General features: G+C 37.0%; 1 protein-coding gene across 1 annotated transcript in view; it reads right to left on the reverse strand.

Moving 5' to 3' along the window:
* Positions 1-4456: 4456 nt before the first annotated feature.
* Positions 4457-21107, reverse strand: part of Dpp10 (Dipeptidyl peptidase 10) — a gene marked incomplete at its 5' end in the record, with an annotated part of 90328 nt that continues 73677 nt past the window's right edge. The window contains 8 exons of the mRNA XM_088236775.1: positions 4457-4778; positions 7579-7790; positions 9215-9372; positions 11093-11287; positions 14134-14276; positions 16152-16321; positions 17558-17823; positions 18916-19148. Coding sequence (XP_088092901.1) covers positions 4635-4778; positions 7579-7790; positions 9215-9372; positions 11093-11287; positions 14134-14276; positions 16152-16321; positions 17558-17823; positions 18916-19148 — 1521 coding nt within the window. The remainder of the gene's footprint in view (positions 4779-7578; positions 7791-9214; positions 9373-11092; positions 11288-14133; positions 14277-16151; positions 16322-17557; positions 17824-18915; positions 19149-21107) is intronic.

Genomic DNA, 21107 nt, shown 5'->3' on the forward strand with positions numbered 1-21107 from the left:
TATTCATAATTATTTACACTCACTATTGCTTTTAAAGAATGTCATTTTATCAATGATCTTATGCTATAACTTATTTACACCTTAGGAGAATCCATACTTGTGCTTCATGTTTTTAAATATAATTACTATTAATTATAATGTAATGCTTTACAATGTATCTGTAATTTTACAAATCTTCAGCGGAAGAGCACTCACGTTTTTGGATTAAAAGAATATTTATTTCGCTTGTATAAATTAGATAAAGGAAAGAAAAATGTAAGATTTTGAAACGTTTCAAATGCGTTTCAACATATTATTTACAAAACGAGTTTTACACACATTTTTAAATTAATATAAATTCATGAAAGTCGTGTATCTTTAAATGTATAATAAATCCATAATAGTTAACAGAGTGAAGAATAAATTTACATTTAATACAGTAATAAAAATAATGCAAAAACGTTACTTACATAATTTCAATGTTACAATTGTGATTAATTGTTAATAATCAAAAGCAAAAGCTAATTTAATTAAGATCTAAGTTTTATAAATTTTAATGGAAGAATTGATTTCATTTATATTAATTTAATAGAATTATTTTTTATGTACCAAAAAAATGTTGAGTAACTGGTAAACGAGGTGGTAATTATTAAGATTTTATTGATTGTTCAAGATTAAAAATGAAGAGATATATGAGGACCAGGACAATGTGGGACAATGGCCATTTTCATAATTTTTCAGTAGATACGATTTTCTGTGTCGGATATACAAAAATCCAATGTTGAATATGTTTTTATACTTCCATAAAAAAGCGGTAGAGAATAATTTTTCGAATTTCAAATATCTAAGCTAAGTATTATTTACATAGAATAATAATATACCAGAAAGCGTACAATCATGTTTGTATACATCGCACTGTGTCCAAAAATGTGAAATCCCGCCTGCGCGCATGCGTAAAGTGGCCGCGTTATGTTACCAGACGGCGAACAATTCATTATCATAACACAAATATGAGATAATTTTATGTATTGTTTTAACACAAAAAAATAATATTATACCAAGGTTTATTAAAAGAAAGTCGGGTAAAAAATTAAACACCTGATAATGCCAACAAAATGTCTCCCTTGTTTTATTTAACAATCTGAGAGATGGTAATCGCATAACATTATTTGTGAATTCGCTACTTGCACATGAAATGTGATCCCACCCTATTCTCTTTCAATCCCAGCAGTATTTTGACACTTACAAACGACACAACACGGCATAATTAAATTTAAACCGGCAGTTGTGTAACAGCGACGCGACGTCTACAGAATAACTAATGGAAAAAAACGTAAAATTACTCATTTATGAGTAGTTTAGTTGGCTTCAGTTTGATGCGCGTACGCGGTTTCTGGACTATTATAATTCTACGATTATTTCAATGGTAAAATGTCTGTCCGTTTTTGAAACCCGTTTCATTTAACGATGAAAAAGGCGGGTTTATGTTCAGTGTATAGAAATACATTTTTATTTTATACTTCTACATAGTAACACTCTCTCTAAACTCTAGAAATGACAAAGATACTCGCACTTAGGCGGTTGATTTTGAACTGTCAAAAGAATACGAAACAACGGCCGCCATGACACTCGAGCGCCCATAATGTATGAAATATCTGCCTTTGATGCAAAGATGGTGAGTGATGTCCGTTTTTGATATTAGATGCGTATTTAATGCATATTTTTTTACTTTAAATGGCTGTTTTTGATATGTATCTTTAGTATTTGTTAAGAAAATCGTGTTTTGTAAATTAACCAATCAAAAAACCCATTTTGAAAATATGGCGAATGTCCGACTTTGACACTAGGGTCCTCATATAATATGTTTATTATCATTCCTTAATTTGGGAAAAATTCCATGCATACTTGTTCATTGTTCATATTGGCCAGTTAACTATCAAAGAATTTGTATTTATGTCAACAAATAATGCTCGCAGTTATGTCATCTTTCAGTATATACATATAAAATAAATGTGACAGATCTGGACATAATGAATATTTTGTAAAACATATTTGGAAATCGTTTAAATTTTCAACTCTATCAGTTACCATGCGTTGAGAATCTATTTACAAAATGGCGGATCGGTAATCGTCCAAGTTTAGTATTGTATCGTCTTTACATTTAAAGTAATATTTTGTACGGTTTAGTGTGTCTACTTCACAGTTCCTTAAAGTAATTGTTTACACCGATGCACAACACTGATTTTGGAACAATATTTTGGCACTTGGGTTTTATTCGTTCTTCTTATACATACTTATTGGTTTTCTTATCACGGATTCACTCAACGATCGAAAATACTTGTAAAATGTATTGCTAAATATACGGTATCACTAATTTGCGAATGTGTATGCATTTTTTATACGCTTCAAAGACAACGATTCAGTTTGTGAAGTACTTTGTTTCGCTTTATTTATTTATTAATTAAGATTTACATACATACATAAATAAATCTTCTGTACGTGTGATGTCACTGAACTTCTTCTAAACGGCTGAACCGATTTACGTGCGGTTTTCAGCGAAATGTAGATCTTTGCGTTGCGCGTGTTTGTAAGTAAAATTTTCAATCGAATGTAAAAAAATGTTAGAAGTATGCTTCTCCTTAATTCATATGATTCTTTATTTCTGACATCGTTTTTTCAACCGTTTCGGTCAACTTCATTTTACAAGTATTTTAGATCTTTGACGAACCCTACATTGATTGACGTCGTCTATATCAGAATTAAACACAAAAATATTTACATATTCATGTTAATTGTCATGGTACATAAATGTTACAAAACAGACTCCGTATCAAAATAGCTTGATACAAAAAAATATACTCATCTATTCATTAAACTTTTTTTTAAATTGTCTCAGAGGCTAAAGCAATTTTGAAATTTTCAATCTAATACGTAAAGTTATATTTGTATTTAGTATTTATTTGATCATATTAATATGTGATATTATTTAATGTAATGCATTACATTCCAAGGAATTATTAAAACTCAATTTGGGACATAAATAGTAAACATGTTAGTTAAATCATTATGTATTATGACGAGGAAGGGACAAACAATTTTAACGTCAATATGTATATTTTGTAAGTATGATTTGTTTTGACGTTTAGGCTACGGTAAACTGTGTGTTTTGTAGAAAAAAAATATTTGTTTATGAACAGGTACATTCCGTGTAATTTTTGCAGTGTGTAGTGCCGGGAACCACGTTGAGTTTAATTTCAGCCCGTCGTCTTTGTTTATGCTATTCGGGTGTTTGTGTATTCCAAATGCCTTTTTTATTATTCGTGTAATTTCTAGGTTTATGCAAAATCTTTGGTTCGAAGGCGAAAAGATGTCCTGTGTCCATAAAGTGTTTCGCTATTGCAGATTTTTCAGGGTGCCCAAGTTTACACGATCTTTTATGTTCACAAATTATTTTCTTCGCTGAGCGCCCGGCAGCTGTGGTAGCTCAGTTTATAAACAGCTTCGGTTTCCAGGGGCTTCTTGTCTTTTGGGTTTAATAAGTGGTCATTTATTTTTCCCACAGTCCCACTGCAATGGTAGTCAAAACGTCGGAACGAATCAAACTTACACGAGTTACAGATTGATAACAGTGACCGTGAAACTCTACGCGCCTATTCAATTTTAACTGGTTTGTAAATGAAATTAAAAATCGAAACAAGATTAAAAAATCTCCCCAAACCTTTCGCTTTTAAATACAATTATCACTTAAGATCTCGGGGAAATGGTTTAAATACACAGAAGTCCTTAAGAGGAAAGGCGGTGGTGGCAAATTGTTATAAATGGGTATTTTATTTTATTTTATATTCAATGATGTGTATAAACTTAATATATATGTATATGTATGTATAAAATATAATGTAAATATGTATGTGCGAATATATATGTATATATGTGTGTGAATGTATGGTTATGAATACATTGCAGGTGCAGACTCAACACGGATTTTCTAGCGAGTCGGAGCAAGTTCACAGACATGGGTCGTTCCTGATTGTGTCGCTATAAACTGTGTCTCTGTCCTTTACAAATGTATGTATAATGTAATTAATAAATAAATAAATTTTGACATGGTTTTTTATCATTCTCTCATAAATGCCTCCCCAAAACTGGAAAAAAAGACACGACGCCGACTGACTAATTTTGCCCAACTAAAATCGTCAAAATTGACGTTCCGTTGTCCCGTTTTCCGCAATTCAAAACCGAATCGATTTTGTTGTTAAAAAAAAGTTTTGGGGTGTGGAGTTTATTGTCCATAGAAACAGATTAAATTCTTCCATCAAGATAATTTTTAAACCAATCCAAGATTTGAGTCTTTTATTCAAAAGTTAATGGGATACAGTGTCGAAACCCTCGGCAAAATCTATAAAAATCGCTGGACATTTTTTGCAGTGATCAATATTGTTTTGTTATGTAATTATATGTAATTTTATTGATACAAGTGTTTAGTTTAAAATAAATAAACGCCATTACGAGACACTGAATTGAACTGCGATAAAATGTATGTACCATGACAATTAAAACAAAAACCAATTGCACATTCAGAGAATGGCTGAATCGAATCTGTCAACAGAGTTGTCTATCTGCGTCTTACGAGTAAAATATTTCTCACGGAAGTGTTACTACTCAGTCCCTCCTCCATTTCTGAGCCCCGCTTTGGACTCAGGAGGGACTTGTTTCCTGAAGCAATCATCGAGGAAAGCGGCCATGGAGCGGTAAAGGTGCTTCTTCACTCCGGACAGGCTGTGACCCTCGTCTGGATACACCTGCGGGAAACGACACTTTATCATTCGGATTGTTAAGGAGCCCCGAATTCGCTATAAAACAGTTGATAGAATTCATCCAATCACAGGGAAGAAGTGATGTCTTTCTATTAGTATTGTGGTACTAATAATACTTTTAAAAAATATTCAATATTTTGTTCTATAATAAAATTATTAATAAACCAACAAAATGTGTTTATAAACCACTGATTTTTTCAAATTGAACGGTTTGGGTAGGTAGGAAGAAATTGCCTTTAGGCAATATGCCCGCCCTTAGGTGTTTAAATAAATAAATAAATACTTAACTGCGACGTAATTACACATGACGAAATGAGTTTTTTTATTTTTATTTGAAAATTCATTTATAAACCCTTACGGATTATTACATTCATTTTACATAAAATAAAATAAATATTTTTTATTTATACTCTGTTGTTCAAAATAATATTTTTTACATCTTTTGAAAAGTTTGTCTGAGTCTTTTGTTTAGTTTTGTCTGGTAGTTTATTGTATAATTTCAGTCCCTGGTTCATTAGTCTTGATTGTCCTTGTCTTGTTTTAGAAAGTTGTATATGGTATTTGTCTGATATTCTCGTATTATGTCCATGTTGACTACAATTTTTTACTAGTTTTAGTTCTTCGTCTACAATTACATTAGTGGCTAATTTATGGATAAATTTTAATGATTCTAGTTGAAAGAGTTCAGTTATATTTAATTGCTTAGTTTGTTTAAAAAGTTCTCTAGTTGCAGTTAAATAGGGAAGGTCATATACTGACTTTAATATTTTATTTTGTTGTCTTTGTAGTCTGTTTATGTCATTTTGATATCCTGCTCCCCATAATAGTTGTGTATAACATATTTTAGTTTTTAAATAGGCTTCATACATTAGAATTTTTTCCGTTTTTGGAATAAAATTTTTGATTTTTAAAAAAAGACTCGATAATGTCACCACTTTGCTAATTAAATTGTTGATATGAATTGTCCATGTTAATTGTCTGTCTATTGTTAGTCCTAAGTATTTAACATGTTCAATTTCAGTAAGTCGTTCATTATTTATGTAAGCATCTACTTTATGACATTTTTTTCTAGTTTCAAAATGGATAATATTGCATTTTTTTTCATTAAGTGTAAGTAAGTTTGTGTTTGTCCATTTAGTCAACATAGTTAGGTATTTGTTTATGTCATTGTTTGTTAATACGTCTGTTATTTTGTGAAAGCAAAAATAACAAAACTTGGAAATTTTAAATCTCGCATTGAACTTTGTAGCATTTAAAAGAATTTTATCTACAACAAATAAACTAAATATTTTTTTTTATCATATAAATAAAAGACGAGTTATGTTTTAATCCACAAATTTGGAATATCCAGTTACCGGTTTCATCGCTTTCGCGACATCTTCGAGACTGGTATCTTTATTAAGGAGTTCAATGTATTTATACAAAACAAAGTAAATTAAATAAAAATATTCACCGGATATTCCATATTTGTGGATTAAAGTATCACTCGTTTTTTATTTATATGATAAATTACAATAAACTTACATCAAGAATTTTCATTTACAAACTTAAACTAAATTATTTACCACCTTCTATAGAAACTCGTCTTGTCGATTTTTTAAAATCAAAAATGATCTGAGTTTATCATTTTATTAAGCCTGCTTAAAAAAAGCACATAAATCTTCAATAATAAAATTTAAAGTTTGTATTTTACAGTCAGTATGATGGATAAAAAACATCGTTCAATTCCAAAACGCAGCTGGCCGTTTGCTTACCATTTCCAGATAATAATCTTGCCCGTTTTGAGGTTACGTATTCTGTTTTGTACTTACTATTTCTAACAAACTAAACTTAACATATTACAACAGAGATGAAGAACATTCAAGAGAAGGTAATATAGAAGTCTAGGCATCTACAGGGCTTATGACCTGTCAATGGCTGGTTTAAGTGGCCACTTTACACACCGTGTAACATTCACCATTCTGCCTATATTTGAACATCTATATTCCTTCAATTCTTTCATCTGTTGATGTTTGTGAGTTCTTGTCTACAAAAATTTGGACAAACTCAAAATATTGTTGATAAATTACCTGGTCCATGAAGAAGTATAGAAATTGAAAAAATAATATTTTCAGGCGTTGCCTAGTATGCAGGTGAAATAATTCAATTGGATGAATCTCACCCGCATAAATAAAGGTTTCAGCTCTTTAACTTCACAAACATCAACAGATGCAAGAATTGAAGGAATATAGATGTTCAAATATAGGCAGAATGGTGAATGTTACACAGTGTGTAAAGTGGCCACTTAAACCAGCCATTGACAGGTCATAAGCCCTGTAGATGCCTAGACTTCTATATTACCTTCTCTTAAATGTTCTTCATCTCTGTTGTAATATGTTAATATAAACAGCTCCCCAGGGAGTTGAATCCAGTTCTTGTGTACAAAAATTTGGACAAACTAAAAATATTGTTAAACTAAACTTAGTTATAGTTATATTTCTCCCCCTTTTATTACCATTAGAATTCATTACGCCCCTTTAAAATATTTCCCAAGTGCATCATGTTCTTATGGACATGTTATGTTATGTTTACCTTATGGATATGTTTTATAACTGTAACAAAAATCACCTTGTCCGACTTTTTAGTCGCGACGGCGACTCAATTAGAATGGGCAGAAGGCGTCCGATCGAGAGGAGTTGAAGGATGCAATGATACAGATGAGTCTACTAGCTCTGCAGGTGGGCCCGCTTCGTCGCTGTCGGCCGCTGCGTACTCAGTTCCCGCGTAACCATCGTCTCTAGCATACCTGCTGTCTGAAGATGGCCCCCTTACTGGCGAGGGCCCGCGCCAAGAGCAGGCTCTGCTGCAGGTGCACGTTGTCGTCCGCCGCGCCGTGCACGAGGTAGAACAGCTTGTCCTTCAGGTTGTCGGCCTGCTTCGTCACGTCGGCCTCCGCGTACCCTCGGTAGTTGCCCGTGGCGTTAGGCAGCCCCATGTAGCGCTCTGTGTACGCTGAATCTGATCACAAATAATTTGCTCGGTTTAAACCAGGAAATGTTATGAGATGTTATGTGTGGTCCGTATTTTTGTATGGCTCTGAGACTCTGACTCTGAAGGTGAACACTGTGAACAGGCTGGAGGCTTTTGAGATGTGGTTGTATCGCAGAATGCTTAAGATATCTTGGACAGACCTGATAACGAACTCAAAAGTCTTAGGTCGAGCTAGAACGAACAAAGAACTCTTAACCACCACAAAAGTTTGTAAAATTTCGTATCTGGGGCATTCAATGCGTGGAGAAAAGTACCACTTGCTTCATTTAATTTTGAAACGCAAGATTGAGGGTCACCGAGGGGTTGGAAGAAGACAGATGTCCTGGCTGCGAAATATACGAGACTGGACTGGCTTCAGGACTGTAAAGCAGATTTTCCGGGCAGCACAGGACAGAGAGGCTTTTGCCAGAGTGATTGCCAACGTTGGGGCTTCCTAACAGGGCATTAAGAGAAAAAGAAGAATAAACCAGAAGTTTAGTGTTACGGGAAATTGAATATGAAAAATGTTTTCATACACAATTATGTGTTATAGAAATAACATAGAATAAAGAATAGTCCGGAAACCGCATACGCACATCAAACAGAAGGCGACTAAATTACTCTAGTAGTTTTACGTTTTGACCCATTGGTTTCTTTGTTGACGTCGCTCAGTAAGCAACTCTCGATTTGAATTCAACTATGAAGTGTTGTGTCGTTTTAAAGTGTAGAAATACTGCTGAGATCTCAAAGAAATAGGCTGGGATAACATTTAATGTGTAAGTAGCAAATGCATTACTTAAAAATTTAATTATTTTCCATCTGTCAGATTGTCGAAGAAAAAAAAATGGACATTTTGTTAGTGAAGCCAGGGAAGTCAAATTTTTTAAGTTCCAAAGTTCATTAATTCAATTACTCTTATTAAATTACCCTTTACTCATCTACTCTGCTGTGTCAATCAATGTTTCCGCGTGTACAATAAATTTTTAGAGAATTAAAAAAAAAAAAAACTTTTTTGTGTTGTGATTATATTTTTCGCGATCTGGCAACATAACGCGGTAACTTCACGCATGCGCGTGGTGAAAGTGGGTAAAGTGGGGGGTTGTTTGGACACAGGCCGATGTATTCAAATATGATTCTACGCTCCTTCTGGACTATTCTTAATTCTATGACATAATATTAATACACATTAAAGAACGTAGTAATACAAACAAATCAAACATCGACACAAAACCCAAATACATATAGGAAACATTAGAATAATTTGCCCTATACAACATGCACTCAAGCAACAGAAGAAAAACAATACGTATCTATACCAAATCACATAGGAACATCAAATTATCAGAACTCCACTATGAACTGCTAGTTTAGCCTCCTGCGATAAACATTTGTTTGAAATTCAAAGATCTCACCATAAAGTCTCCAATTTGTGACGGGGGCCACGGAGATCCCGCAGTGGAAGACCGGAGTGGGGCTGGCCAGAGCGAGCGCCGCCACGAAGCCCCCGTAGGACCAACCCCACACCGCCACGCGCCGCTTGTCGACGAAGTGCAGAGAGTCCCTCAAGTACCTTGGGGGTGTAAGGGTAATCAACAGTAAGTCACCGTATTTATGAAAACGTGTCGAGTATTCTATTGCTTAATATTAGATCAAGATCATATACAGGGGGTGCTCAATTTATTTTACTTATGAATGCGTTTTGTGCTCCCGTCCCTAATTTCATTTACGTAACATTGAAATTTAAGCTTTTTTCCTTGGTGTTACGTTGCATGATCCTTACCTATTGCTTGAAATAAAGAAAAAATATTAAAAACTACATTTTTCACACAGCCTTAACTCAACACTCAAATTATCCGGATTAATAAATGATTTTAATAAAAATGAACTGCTTTGCAAAACGTCATTAGTTCTTCCGAATCAATCGATAATAAGATAGTTGTGACAGGTTTCCGGTGTGGAGCAGGTTAACTGACCCATCAGCAGAACAAATCGAGAAGAAGGTAAAGAGAACTTGAGACGTCACAGGCGAAAAAATTTCAAATATAATACTACTACTACTACTATCACGCCATTTCCCCGTAGGGGGAGGCAGAGAGAATGGACCGCCACCCACGTCTATCCTGGCATACAATCCTAGCCTCTTCCACATTCATACATCTTGTCATACATGCCCTTCGGTTCTGTCTGCTTTTGACATGACCAGACTTAAGCTTTTGGTTTATCTGATCATGCCACGTCTTCCTTGGTCGTCCTCGTCTAACGTTGCCGTTCATTGTTGCCATATATACTTGTTTTACCATTCTCTCGTCGTCCATTCGTTCTACGTGACCAAACCATCTCAGAGACCCTCGAAGCAGAAATAATACTACATTTTAGTATAGAAATAATATTTACATTTTGTTATACCAATAGGACAAGTAATTTCAGAAAAGGCTTTAGATGCCGACAGCAAAGAAATTAAGAACGTTAGATTGGGTCACACATCAAAAACTTCTCGTGTTCGTATGAACGATGCCGAAAGTTTTATGGGGAGCATCGAACTCGAAAGTGACACATCATAGCGAGTGCCACTCGATCCACTGACCTAAGTGCCGATAACGCAAATTCGATTGTTCGTCGTTCCAACGCCCTACCTTTCCTCCGTCGTAGTGGGAAATCGGGAACAAAGGAATCCAGCATATAAAAGGAAGACCCGTTCTATGGATCACTACACATCTCTTCAGTACCCTCTTACGGACGTTACTATGCCCGTCGTCATTTTTTATCAAGTCTTTAATTTGTAATTTAATGTAAAATAAATAATTATATCAACGTCCAAAGCTGTTTTTTCTGTCTACGCTCCGACTGATGAAGAGGCTCCTAAACACTCCACCCACAACCTCTACAGTTTAATTAAACATGTTTGAATTTTGGATGTCATCTGATTCTACATTTCTTTGTAAAAAATGCCCAAGAAAAGCAATAAATATAAAAATATTTTTTAATAAAAATAAATCGAGTAGAATCAACGAAATTATGTTTTATTTGCTGCCACATCTCAAAACTGTCACTTCGAGTTAAAACCCTACAAGTCTGATTTCGATTTTGGTCCAGCTAGATTGGTCAAATCGTATACTGTGTGTCGTGCAGTTGTCCTTTTCGAACTGTATCGGGGAGACATCCGTGAGAGTGCATAAAGACAATAATACCCCTTAAGGAAGGAACATGAATGTTTAAGCTATTTGCATTATCAGGACACTGTCGGCCTCAGAAGTAGCGGACCGATATCTCAGTGTTCGAGAAGCACTTACTCCGTGACCTCGAGCTGGTCGGCGACCTCCACCGTCCCCAGGCGCTGGTACACCTCGTGCAGCAGGCGGTAGCCCTGGCCGGCGGTGCCCCTCCCGTCCACCTGCGCCACCACGCAGCCGCGCGAGGCCGCCAGCCAGGCGGACCAGTCCACCCGCCAGCGCTGCGTCACGAGCTGGCTGCCGGGGCCCCCGTACCTGCACGTGAAACAAACTTGCACACTCTATTTATCGGATCTTTTACTCGGGTCGAGAAGTGGGAAACTCTCAGGGGCACTCCATGAATGGTGACCGAAATTTTCCAGTCTTTTAGAGATTTTGTAGGATAGTTGGTAAATCACATTTTGTCGTAACGTCGGACTAGTGATTTAATGGTCAGCGCGTTTGCCTACCACGCGAGAGGTCTCGGGTTCGATTTCCATCATGGTTGAAATGTAATATTTATTGAAAAGGGTGTTTCACACCAGAATATTTCATAGTTCCTGGGCTGGTACCTGATGCGTAAGACTTACTCTTATCTTACCCTTGTGTTACAAAAATTATCACAGTACGCTGCGATTGCAGTACCAATGCAGCGCCCTTTGCACAATTGGGTGCGGAAAGAGAATGACGATGATGTTGATTTTGTCAGAGGAATCAAACTGTTATAATTTATCAATGTTACAATGTAACATTGATGTTTTTATATCGTAACCTTGAAACAACTAGTTTTATTGATAACTTTATTTATAATATCATCTAAATCATTATAATATAATTGTCAATCGTAGAAAGGACTAAAAATCCTTTCGTTGTAACTAAATAAAATTAAAGTTAACATTGAAATTTTATGAAGAATGAAAGAAAACTTATTGATATAAAAGAAATATTTCAAGAATGCAGTATTGTAAAAATTAGTACATAGTAAAATAATAATTCGCACCCCTAGTTTTAGACTGTGATAAGTAAAAAAATAGCATTCTGAAATAATTGAATTCAAAGTTTCATTTCTCTGAAAGAAATCAAAGAATGTGTTTAGTTACCCGTGGTTCTTAAAATTTGTTTGTCGGGATTTGTATTTTTAAATGCAATGTTTTTAAAATTAAAATATTATGAGAAAATTTATTTATTTATTTATTTATTCACACTCTTTATCAAAATACAATTCCATATTCACTTTGCCCAGCTAACTTCATGGTTGTCATCTATAAATATATATTTTTTAAATTATTCCTTATTTTTTATATTTTATTTTTGACATCCAGTAAGGTTCTCCAATCCGTGGCATGCATCAAATTTTCTGACTCCCTACGACCAATGTCATGAAAGAGCGAGGTCAACACCTTCCGTAACTTGACAACACTCCCGTCTTTCCACGATTCTGGCAAAAGGTTATGGACCTTTTTGCCTACGTTATAGTATTGTCTCGATGCCAGAACAGTGTTGACTCCTTCACTTAGTATCAGATTCCTATTAGAGTATCTTGTATTATGGTTGTGGTTGACGCTCGGGTAAATGTCTCTATTTATGCGTGTAACCACTACCGTTCTCAATATATACTGTTGAATAATATTCAGTACTCTGAATTCTTTGAAGAGCAAGCAAATTGTATTTATAGTTGAATTTTTGAGATGTCATACTCTAAAACTAGACAAATAAAATATTTTAATCAAGAATTTGAGTTAACTCATCATGATTATTATTATTGCACTAACAAAAGAAGGAAATGAGGCAATTTTTCTTTAAGATATGGTGCTAAATAATAAACTGACATTAATTTTGAAAAATTATTTTTTTTATTTTTTGCTAAAATAACGTATAAAAACAAAGAAAATAACATAAAAACCATCACACCAAATTTTAATAGTTTAGTATTGTAACTAAAAAAAATAATAAGGCCTTTCAAGGTCTCTTGCAAAAATACATAGTTGGTTTATAGGTGCAAATTCATCAATCAATCATCATTTTCTTCATAAATCGATGGATTTTTTCTTCGAGCAGAATACTGTTAATAAACGACTATTAAATTATTAAAATCGTGGTAATTTTTTTTCCCTTTCCGCACCTAATGTGCATTGGCACTGCACTGGTATACACATCTCAATGTATCTTGATCATTTTAGTTACACGAAGGTAAGATGATCAATCTTACGTTCCAAGTGCCAATCCAGGAACTGTGAAGTATTCTAGTGTAAAAACATATATTTTAAATAAATATTTCATGTCATGAGGCCGACTATACAGGGTGTTCATTACATCCTGTCACATCTGAAACCACGATGATCAGCATGACCAAGAAGACATATTGGCACATTGAAATATTTTTTTCAATGAATAAAACTAAAAAAAATAAAAGTAGAAAAAAGCAAATGGTTTCTTACTTCTGCAGAGGAGAAACGAGAAGGGGGGAGGGGGAGTCTGATACTGCGCCGCGCTCCCCTCACTTCTCCTCTGAAGAAGTCAGCAACTATTTGCTTTTGAATAGATTTAAAAAAAAAAAAAAATTTTTTTAAAGGAATAACCCGCTAAGCCTCTATTTTGAGGCTTGTCAGCAGGTGGGATAGGGGGATATGGAAGGAGGTAATGAAAAATACACCACAACACCCAGACCAATTCTTGGATTTTTTTCTTGCAACTGGCGGGAATCGAACCCGCGACGCCAGTTTCACAGATAGCCGTCTAACCAACTGCGCCTCGGCGCCTGTTCTGAATATTTCTGTCCTGAATTATTTTGTTCTGAATATTTTTAAAATATGCTAATATGTCTTCTTGCCCATGCTGATCATCGTGGTTTTGGATGTGACAGGGTTTAAAGAACACCCTGTATAATATATACTGTAAGTAATACTAACTAACTTAAGGAAATAAATAAAATAAAAATAAGCGGCGTTAATGAGGAAGGTCTGTCCTTTCTGAAATCTCTATTTTTTTATGTATATCGACTACCCGTCACCGTAACGCGAAGATGTTTTTGGCACAGTAAAGAAAGGGCAAACTGTACATGAATGAAAAAGGTTTTGAAGGGAATGTACCGGTGCATTTTGTAAAAGTTTTCTTTTACTTACACATGGAGAACGAGGGGGTATCTGGTGATCTCGTCTTCTCTGAGTCCAGGAGGGAGGAGGAGCCGAACTTGCGCGCGGTGCCCTCCCGACACTTGGACGGGGAAGGTCCTTGTCACGGGCAAAGCTATCGCGGCCACCCTTTCCTAGAAACAGGTTCCAATTCAATTTCTACACAAAAACATACCATCAAGTTGTATTCCCGTAAAGCTAGGCAAAGAGGGTATAACGCCATAACACTCTGCCTTTGCATACAGACCTCGCTTACTCTTCACGCATAATAAATAATAATAATAATTTCAGAGTCGGGTTGTGGCCCCGTGGCTAGTGTCTCGGACTCACGGCTCAAAGGTCTGTGGTTCGAATCCCACTCAACCCTAACTTGATTCCCATTTTCTAATAGTGAGTTATTTACGACTCGTTGAAAATGGCCCTGAAAATTTAATATCTCGGTAAATCATAAGAACTCAAACATTTCTAAAAAAAAAAAGCTTTGTTAACCATAATATATGTAATGTGATACACACAGTTAAAAACCCAAGGAACACACGGTTAAATGGCGGACTTATTGCCACTAGCGATTTTTTACAGTCTGACCAAAAACAAATAATAAATAAAAAAATAAAAAAAAGTTGAAAATAAACGATAAAAAAATACATAATAAAGTCATCATCATCATTATTCCATGCCCCCTCCCTAGTTGGAGCATATGGTGTTCACAAAGATCCTACATGCATGTCGGCTTAGAGCTCCAGTGCACCCTTCCAAGTCAGGTTTGCGTCCCGTAGTTCTAACACGAACTGCCGACGAACAGTGAGCTGTGGACGTTCAGGACGCCGAGAACCTGATGCCTTGTAAAGTAGGCAAGCGCGGTTAAGGCTCTCAGGAGGCACCCGCAGCACATGGCCAAGCCAACCGTATCGCCTCCGCTTCATGACAGTTGTCACCGGAGTTTGCTGCGTCCCTTTCTCTTATTACTTCGTTCCGTACAACGTTAAACCACCGCACACGCACATTGGAGCACATAGGGGAATTTGCTTATGTGTGCCCTACTTCAAAGTTTAAAGTTACTATAATATTAGTATCATTTAGCCTCTTTGAAAATAAACAGAAACAATTAATACTAAACTAGGTACTACCAGAATACACACTACATAAACACCACATCTTATACACATCACTCCATACACCTCACTCCACGCACTACATTTCATATTCACAACAATAAAAACACAATCACTAGTAAATTCACACAAAGCACAAATTCTTCTTACATCTTGTTGTACTGTTAGATAGTTGTTTCATATATTGTGTTGTGTACGTAATTGGTGCTGTGTTAGGTTTATTTTTTGTTCGTAATATTGTCTAGATTTATATTAACATGGCACTGTGCGCACAACATTAAATTTAAACAAATAAACACCCAAAGTTCTTCTGAGACACCTATTTTCAAAAATCTGAATTTTGCTGTTTTGTGTTGTAATAAATGAAGAAAATAGTGTTGTAATGAATGAAGAAAATATTGATGTGCACAATTAAAATTTACTTGCTCAAAAAGAGCAATACAATAAAAAAATACGTGTAAAAAATCATCAAACACTTTTTTACACGTATTTTTTTTTCCTCTCGATTTTCACTAGGTATTAAGTTAAACAGTTTTGGTACTACACTTCCCATTGTTCTATCTCCATAGTAGTTTTTCTGTCGAAGCACCGTCAGCTGCTGTGCCGATGCTTGTCAGTTCACGTGGTTCCTTTTTGTATGGATAATTGTTTCTTTAATAAAATTTTTAATTTACTTTTATTTTTGGTGTTATGCAAGTGCCTTTTTCCTCGTGTACTAAAGTATTCAGGTCAGGTCCTGATTTGATATTATGACTAAGTTCCATTATATAATAAATTTAATCTAATAAAAATTGGCCCACATGTTGCCAGGTAATTGGCATTTACCATTTTCCTAACACATCGACTATTATTTAATTTTTTTCGTTATTTTCACTTTACATCGGATTCCAAACTAACCTGCAGCTCTGTGTTGTTCTGCAGGTGCATTACTAGCTTCGGGATGGGATGTCTCGAGGCGCGGAGCTCTGCCCTAGGGACTCCGGGCCCCAGGCACTCCAGTACGTAGTAGGCGGCTGTAGGGCTGAACCAGGCGTTGTGGTACAGGCAAGGCTGGGGCCCCCAATTCTCTGCAATACAGTAAATACAAATATTGTTGTTTTAAACACAATAACAATGACAAACCATCGCCCCAAATAGAGAGCCCCGCCTAGGGCGCCTACTAGAGCTGAGGAGAGAGGATAGAACGCCATATCACCCCGTCTTTGCTTCAGTATTCAGCTTTGCTTCATATGATATAGATATGAGGTTTGTTTACAATATAGTAATTTGATAATCCATATACGAGGGTAGTCTGAAATGTTTCCGACCTCAACATGAAAATGGCAGCATTTGTCAACGAAATTGCGGAATGTGTTTGCGAATGCGTTGAAAGATACCTATTTAAATTTCCGCCGTTTTGGAATCGCAGTTATTTTTTGATAGTTGTTTGAGTGAGTTTCTATGGGTATTTTTGTAAAAATGGTAATAATCGGCTGTTATAAAATCAGGCTGTTATAAAATATTTATTTTTGATAGGCAATACGCTTACGCAAATAAAAGGCGAGTTAGACACTGTGTACGGGGACTCTGTTCCATCGTATACCCCAGGAAAATTTTGAGCAGCTGAATTTAAACGTGGGCGTATCAGCTTGGATGACAATGAACATTTGAGACGGCCAAAATCTGCAACCACTGAAAATAACATCACCCAAGTTCACCAAATTGTGCTGGACAACTGTCAGATTACGGTTAGAGAGATAGCAGAGTCTATGAACATGTCCAAAGAATGTGCTTGTTGCATATTAAAACAAGATTTAGGCATGAAAAAGCTGACCGCGCCCTGGGTGCCGCGGTTGCTCACTCCGGACCAAAAACGTGTTCGAATGAACATTTGCACAGCTCTGTTGATGCAATTAAGGCGCAATAAATCAGGCTTTTGGCGCCAATTCATTACGGTAGATGAAATTTAGATTCACCGTGCTACTCTTGAAACAAAAAACAATCCAAAGAGTGGACTTCGAAGGGGAAATCGGCCAAAAAAGCCAAAAACTGTTCCTTCGGTTGGGAAAGTAATGGCGACTGTTTTCTGGGATAGTCATGGAGTGATCTTTATCGATTACCTAAAAAAAGGAAAAATTATTACGAGAGCATACTACGCATCGTTAATTGATAAGTTAATGACAGTTTTCACGGAAAAACGCCCACATTTGAAAAATATAAAAAAATGTTTCACCGAGACAATGCACCTTCTTACACCTCTTAATTAATTAGCTAATTTAGATCTTGTCTCGTCTCATTTAACTCTGTCGTCGACGGTGTCTCACCCGGAGGCTTCTCTTTCTTCTTCCGCGGCGCCGGCGGCGGCTCGGTGGGCTGCTCCTCCTCCTCCGCGTCCCACTCGTCGCGCTCGGCGTCCGGCGCGCCGGCCGCGCCCGCCCAGCGCGCGTGCGGCGGCGCGGGCGCGGGCGCCGCGGGCGCGCACGTCAGGCACTGCGGCGCGGCGGGCGGCGCGCCGGCGCGCGCGGGCGCGGCGCCCACGCGGTACAGGTGCAGCTCGCTGGGCCGGCCCTCCGGGATGCCGAGGTAATAGCTGGAATATTTCGCGAGGTTAAAAACTATTTTTTAGTGCATATTTGAATCTTGAAATAGGGCACGCACATGCACTGCCACTTGCTGTTTAATGATGCACACACCTGAGCACGTACTCTCATACGAATACATGAAGGTGAGGTGTTCAGTCATACGCTGCGGGTACCAGTCTAGGGACCATGAAATACTCTAGTGTAAATACACCCTTTTAAATAATATTTCATGTTAACCATGTCGGGAATCGAGTCCGAAACCTCTTGCATGGTAGGCAAATGCGCTGACCATTAAATTCGGTACAATTTACCGTGTTCAATTTATTTCATTAAAATTTATCTAAATTTAAAAAATATAAAATTAAAATAAAAACATTTAAAATCATCTAAAAAAATAATAATTAATGAAAAAATATGTAAAATAGAATTTATGAAAAATTAAAATGATCAAACAACATTAAATGTTTTCATAATCTAATCAGCGCATGTTTGTCCTAATCAGTGCGTGTGCTTATTAAAATGCATGTCGTTTCGTGGTTTCATATTTCTTTACATCAACTATGGGGAAGGTGTTTTTTTTTAAGGAATAACCCGCTAAGCCTTTATTTTGAAGCTTGTCAGCAGGTGGGATAAAGGGGATATGGAAGGAGGTAATGAAAAATACACCACAACACCCAGACCAACTGAGAAAAAAATCGTTATTGGATTTTTTTTATTGCAACAGGCGGGAATCGAACCCGCGACGCTAGTTTCACAGTTGGCCGTCTAACCAGCTGCGCCACGGCGCCTGTCGCGTGGTGGGTTTTGCATGTTAATTTAATTTGTGTCTAGACGACGAGACGGGTTCGTCTCGAAAGCGGTAGACATAGAAAAGTTGGTAATTTTATTGTTTAACGGTGTTACGACGGCTGTCCACCGCATTACCGTTCACTACGGCCGCGGCCGTTAAGACTCGGGCACCGCTGTCCTAGGAAAACATAGCTTAATACAAGTAACATTCATAAAAAAAATCATTTGAGTTTCGGCTTAGTTTGACAGCCTATAAACAAACAAACCGCCTCGGCAGCGACTAGCGGCTAATGGCGCAATGGCCGGCTTACATCATGTCCGCGTCGTGGTCCCACGCCAGCGCGCGCGCCACCTCGAAGCGGCCGTGCGTGAGCGGCAGCAGGCGGCGCGCCGGCGCCGGCCCCGCGTGCAGCAGGTGCCGGTAGTGCCCGGCGGGCCCGTCGCGCACGGCGCCCGTGCTGACGTAGGCGGCGCCGTCGGCCGCGAACAGCGGCGCGCCGGGCGCCTCGGCCCAGCCGCGCCCGTCGCCCGTGGCGCGCTGGCTCTGCGCGAGAGGAATTGCATAAATTACTAAAACTAAAAGTTGAAAAAAACTGTAGTCAACGTGGACGCGATACGAGAATATCAGAAAAATATCACATGTTACTTTCTAAAACTAGACAAGGACAGTCGGGACTAATAAACCATGGACTGAAATTATACAATAAACTACCAGACAAAATTCAGACTCAGACAACCTTTACAAAAGATGTTAAAAATATTATCAGTAACAGTAGAAAGTGAATTTTAAAAGTAAAAATATTTTTTTTAATGTATGTAACCCGTAAGGGTTTATCAATGAAATTTAAATAAAAAAAATTAGAAAAACATATTATGATGATATGATGATGATAATCCACCGGCCTGATGAAGGTTTCAGCTCTTATACTGCACAAAATCAAGAGGAGAAGTAGTTAAGGACTGGATTTTCCTTTGTGGGAGGGATTTGAGTAGGAAACTCCGTGATGATTTTCTGAATGTTAGAGTTTACTGTTTACCATATTGATGTGCCATATATATATATATATATGTATTTTTAAAAAAAAATGTTTCTGATCTTATATTTTGTGGTGATATACTCATGTGTCTGTGTCAACTAATTGCTCGTCCCATCTCAACACAGGACTTTTAGTCTCTTGGAGTTGGGACTTATGTCTCAAATAATGTACAATAAACGTATGTTTGAAAATAAGTAAATAAATAAAGGTTAATTATAAAATAAAAAATATTATAAATGGTGAATGTAACAGTGTGTAAAGTGGCCACTCAAACTAGCCAATGACAGGTCGTAAGCCCTGTAAATGTCTAGACTTCAATATTTCCTTTTCAAAAATGTTTTCCCTCTCTGTCGCAACAAATTTATATAATCATTTTCTTCATTTTTCACACCCTTTCCGCAACTAATGGCGCATAGGGCAATGCATTGGCACATCAACCCCAGAGTATCTTGTTCATATTTGTTACATGAACATCAGCAGAGGCATCACTCTTACCTCTATGAAGTATTCTGCTATCGAAACACCGCTTCGTCCGAGAGAGTGGAAGAATATTCGGTATTCGGCCTAATCACTATTGGTGGCATCTCTAATAATATATATTTTTATGTATGAATATTTATTTCGCCAGGAGGTTCAACTACAGCTTACCCACCACATACCGCACACAGCATCTGAGGACATAAGTCTCCTTGGCGGTGCCCACATACACGGAAAATTTGCTCGTTGTCAAACGAGAAAAGCTGCCCGAAGGAGCTCTCTGAAATCTGGTAGTCTTAGCATCTTTGTGCTGAAAGAAAGTAATCCAGAGGTACATAATATGTACTTCATTGGATTGAGAAGAGGGGGAAGTGAATTCTTCACTGACTGGGATTAAATTGATTGGACATGATCAATTCGCCTAAATGATTAGAAAACTTTAAAAGCCTTGAAATTCTTTTTAGAAGCCACCAGATCTGTATATCCGACAGGACAGGACCTATAACAGGGCCACGGATAGTAGCGAGAAGCTCCATTCGGTAATCATAGAGAAGGGGAAAGGGACAAGACCACAAGATGTGTTCAGAAGACTGGTTAGGATATCCGCAGCAGCACGAAGGGGAGTCAACAATATTAAAAACAAATAATTTTTGATTAAATTTACCATGACGTGAGGTTCAACTACAGTGGTAAATCACAGCACAGAGCACCCAGGCTTGAGAAAAAACACATGAGATTTTTGTGCTCTCACCGGGAATTTGACCCGAACCTTCCATCAAGTGTCACGTGTCTTAGCCATTACACCACGGAGGCCACGTAGACACATTGTTTTCTGGAGGTAATCATAATTAATCATTCTGTCAGTTTCGATTGCTGATATCATCATTTTGTTATGGATACCGCTGTGCTGATCGAAGGCGTATCGAATTACAACATAATATGCTCATTTGGCAGTTATATGGAGCTAGATCAGACAATGTCACTCCTAG

The sequence above is a fragment of the Micrasema longulum genome, unplaced genomic scaffold, assembly GCF_059751315.1.
Source record: "Micrasema longulum isolate JH-2025_06_02 unplaced genomic scaffold, ASM5975131v1 h1tg001606l, whole genome shotgun sequence".
Taxonomy (NCBI): Eukaryota; Metazoa; Arthropoda; class Insecta; order Trichoptera; family Brachycentridae; genus Micrasema; species Micrasema longulum.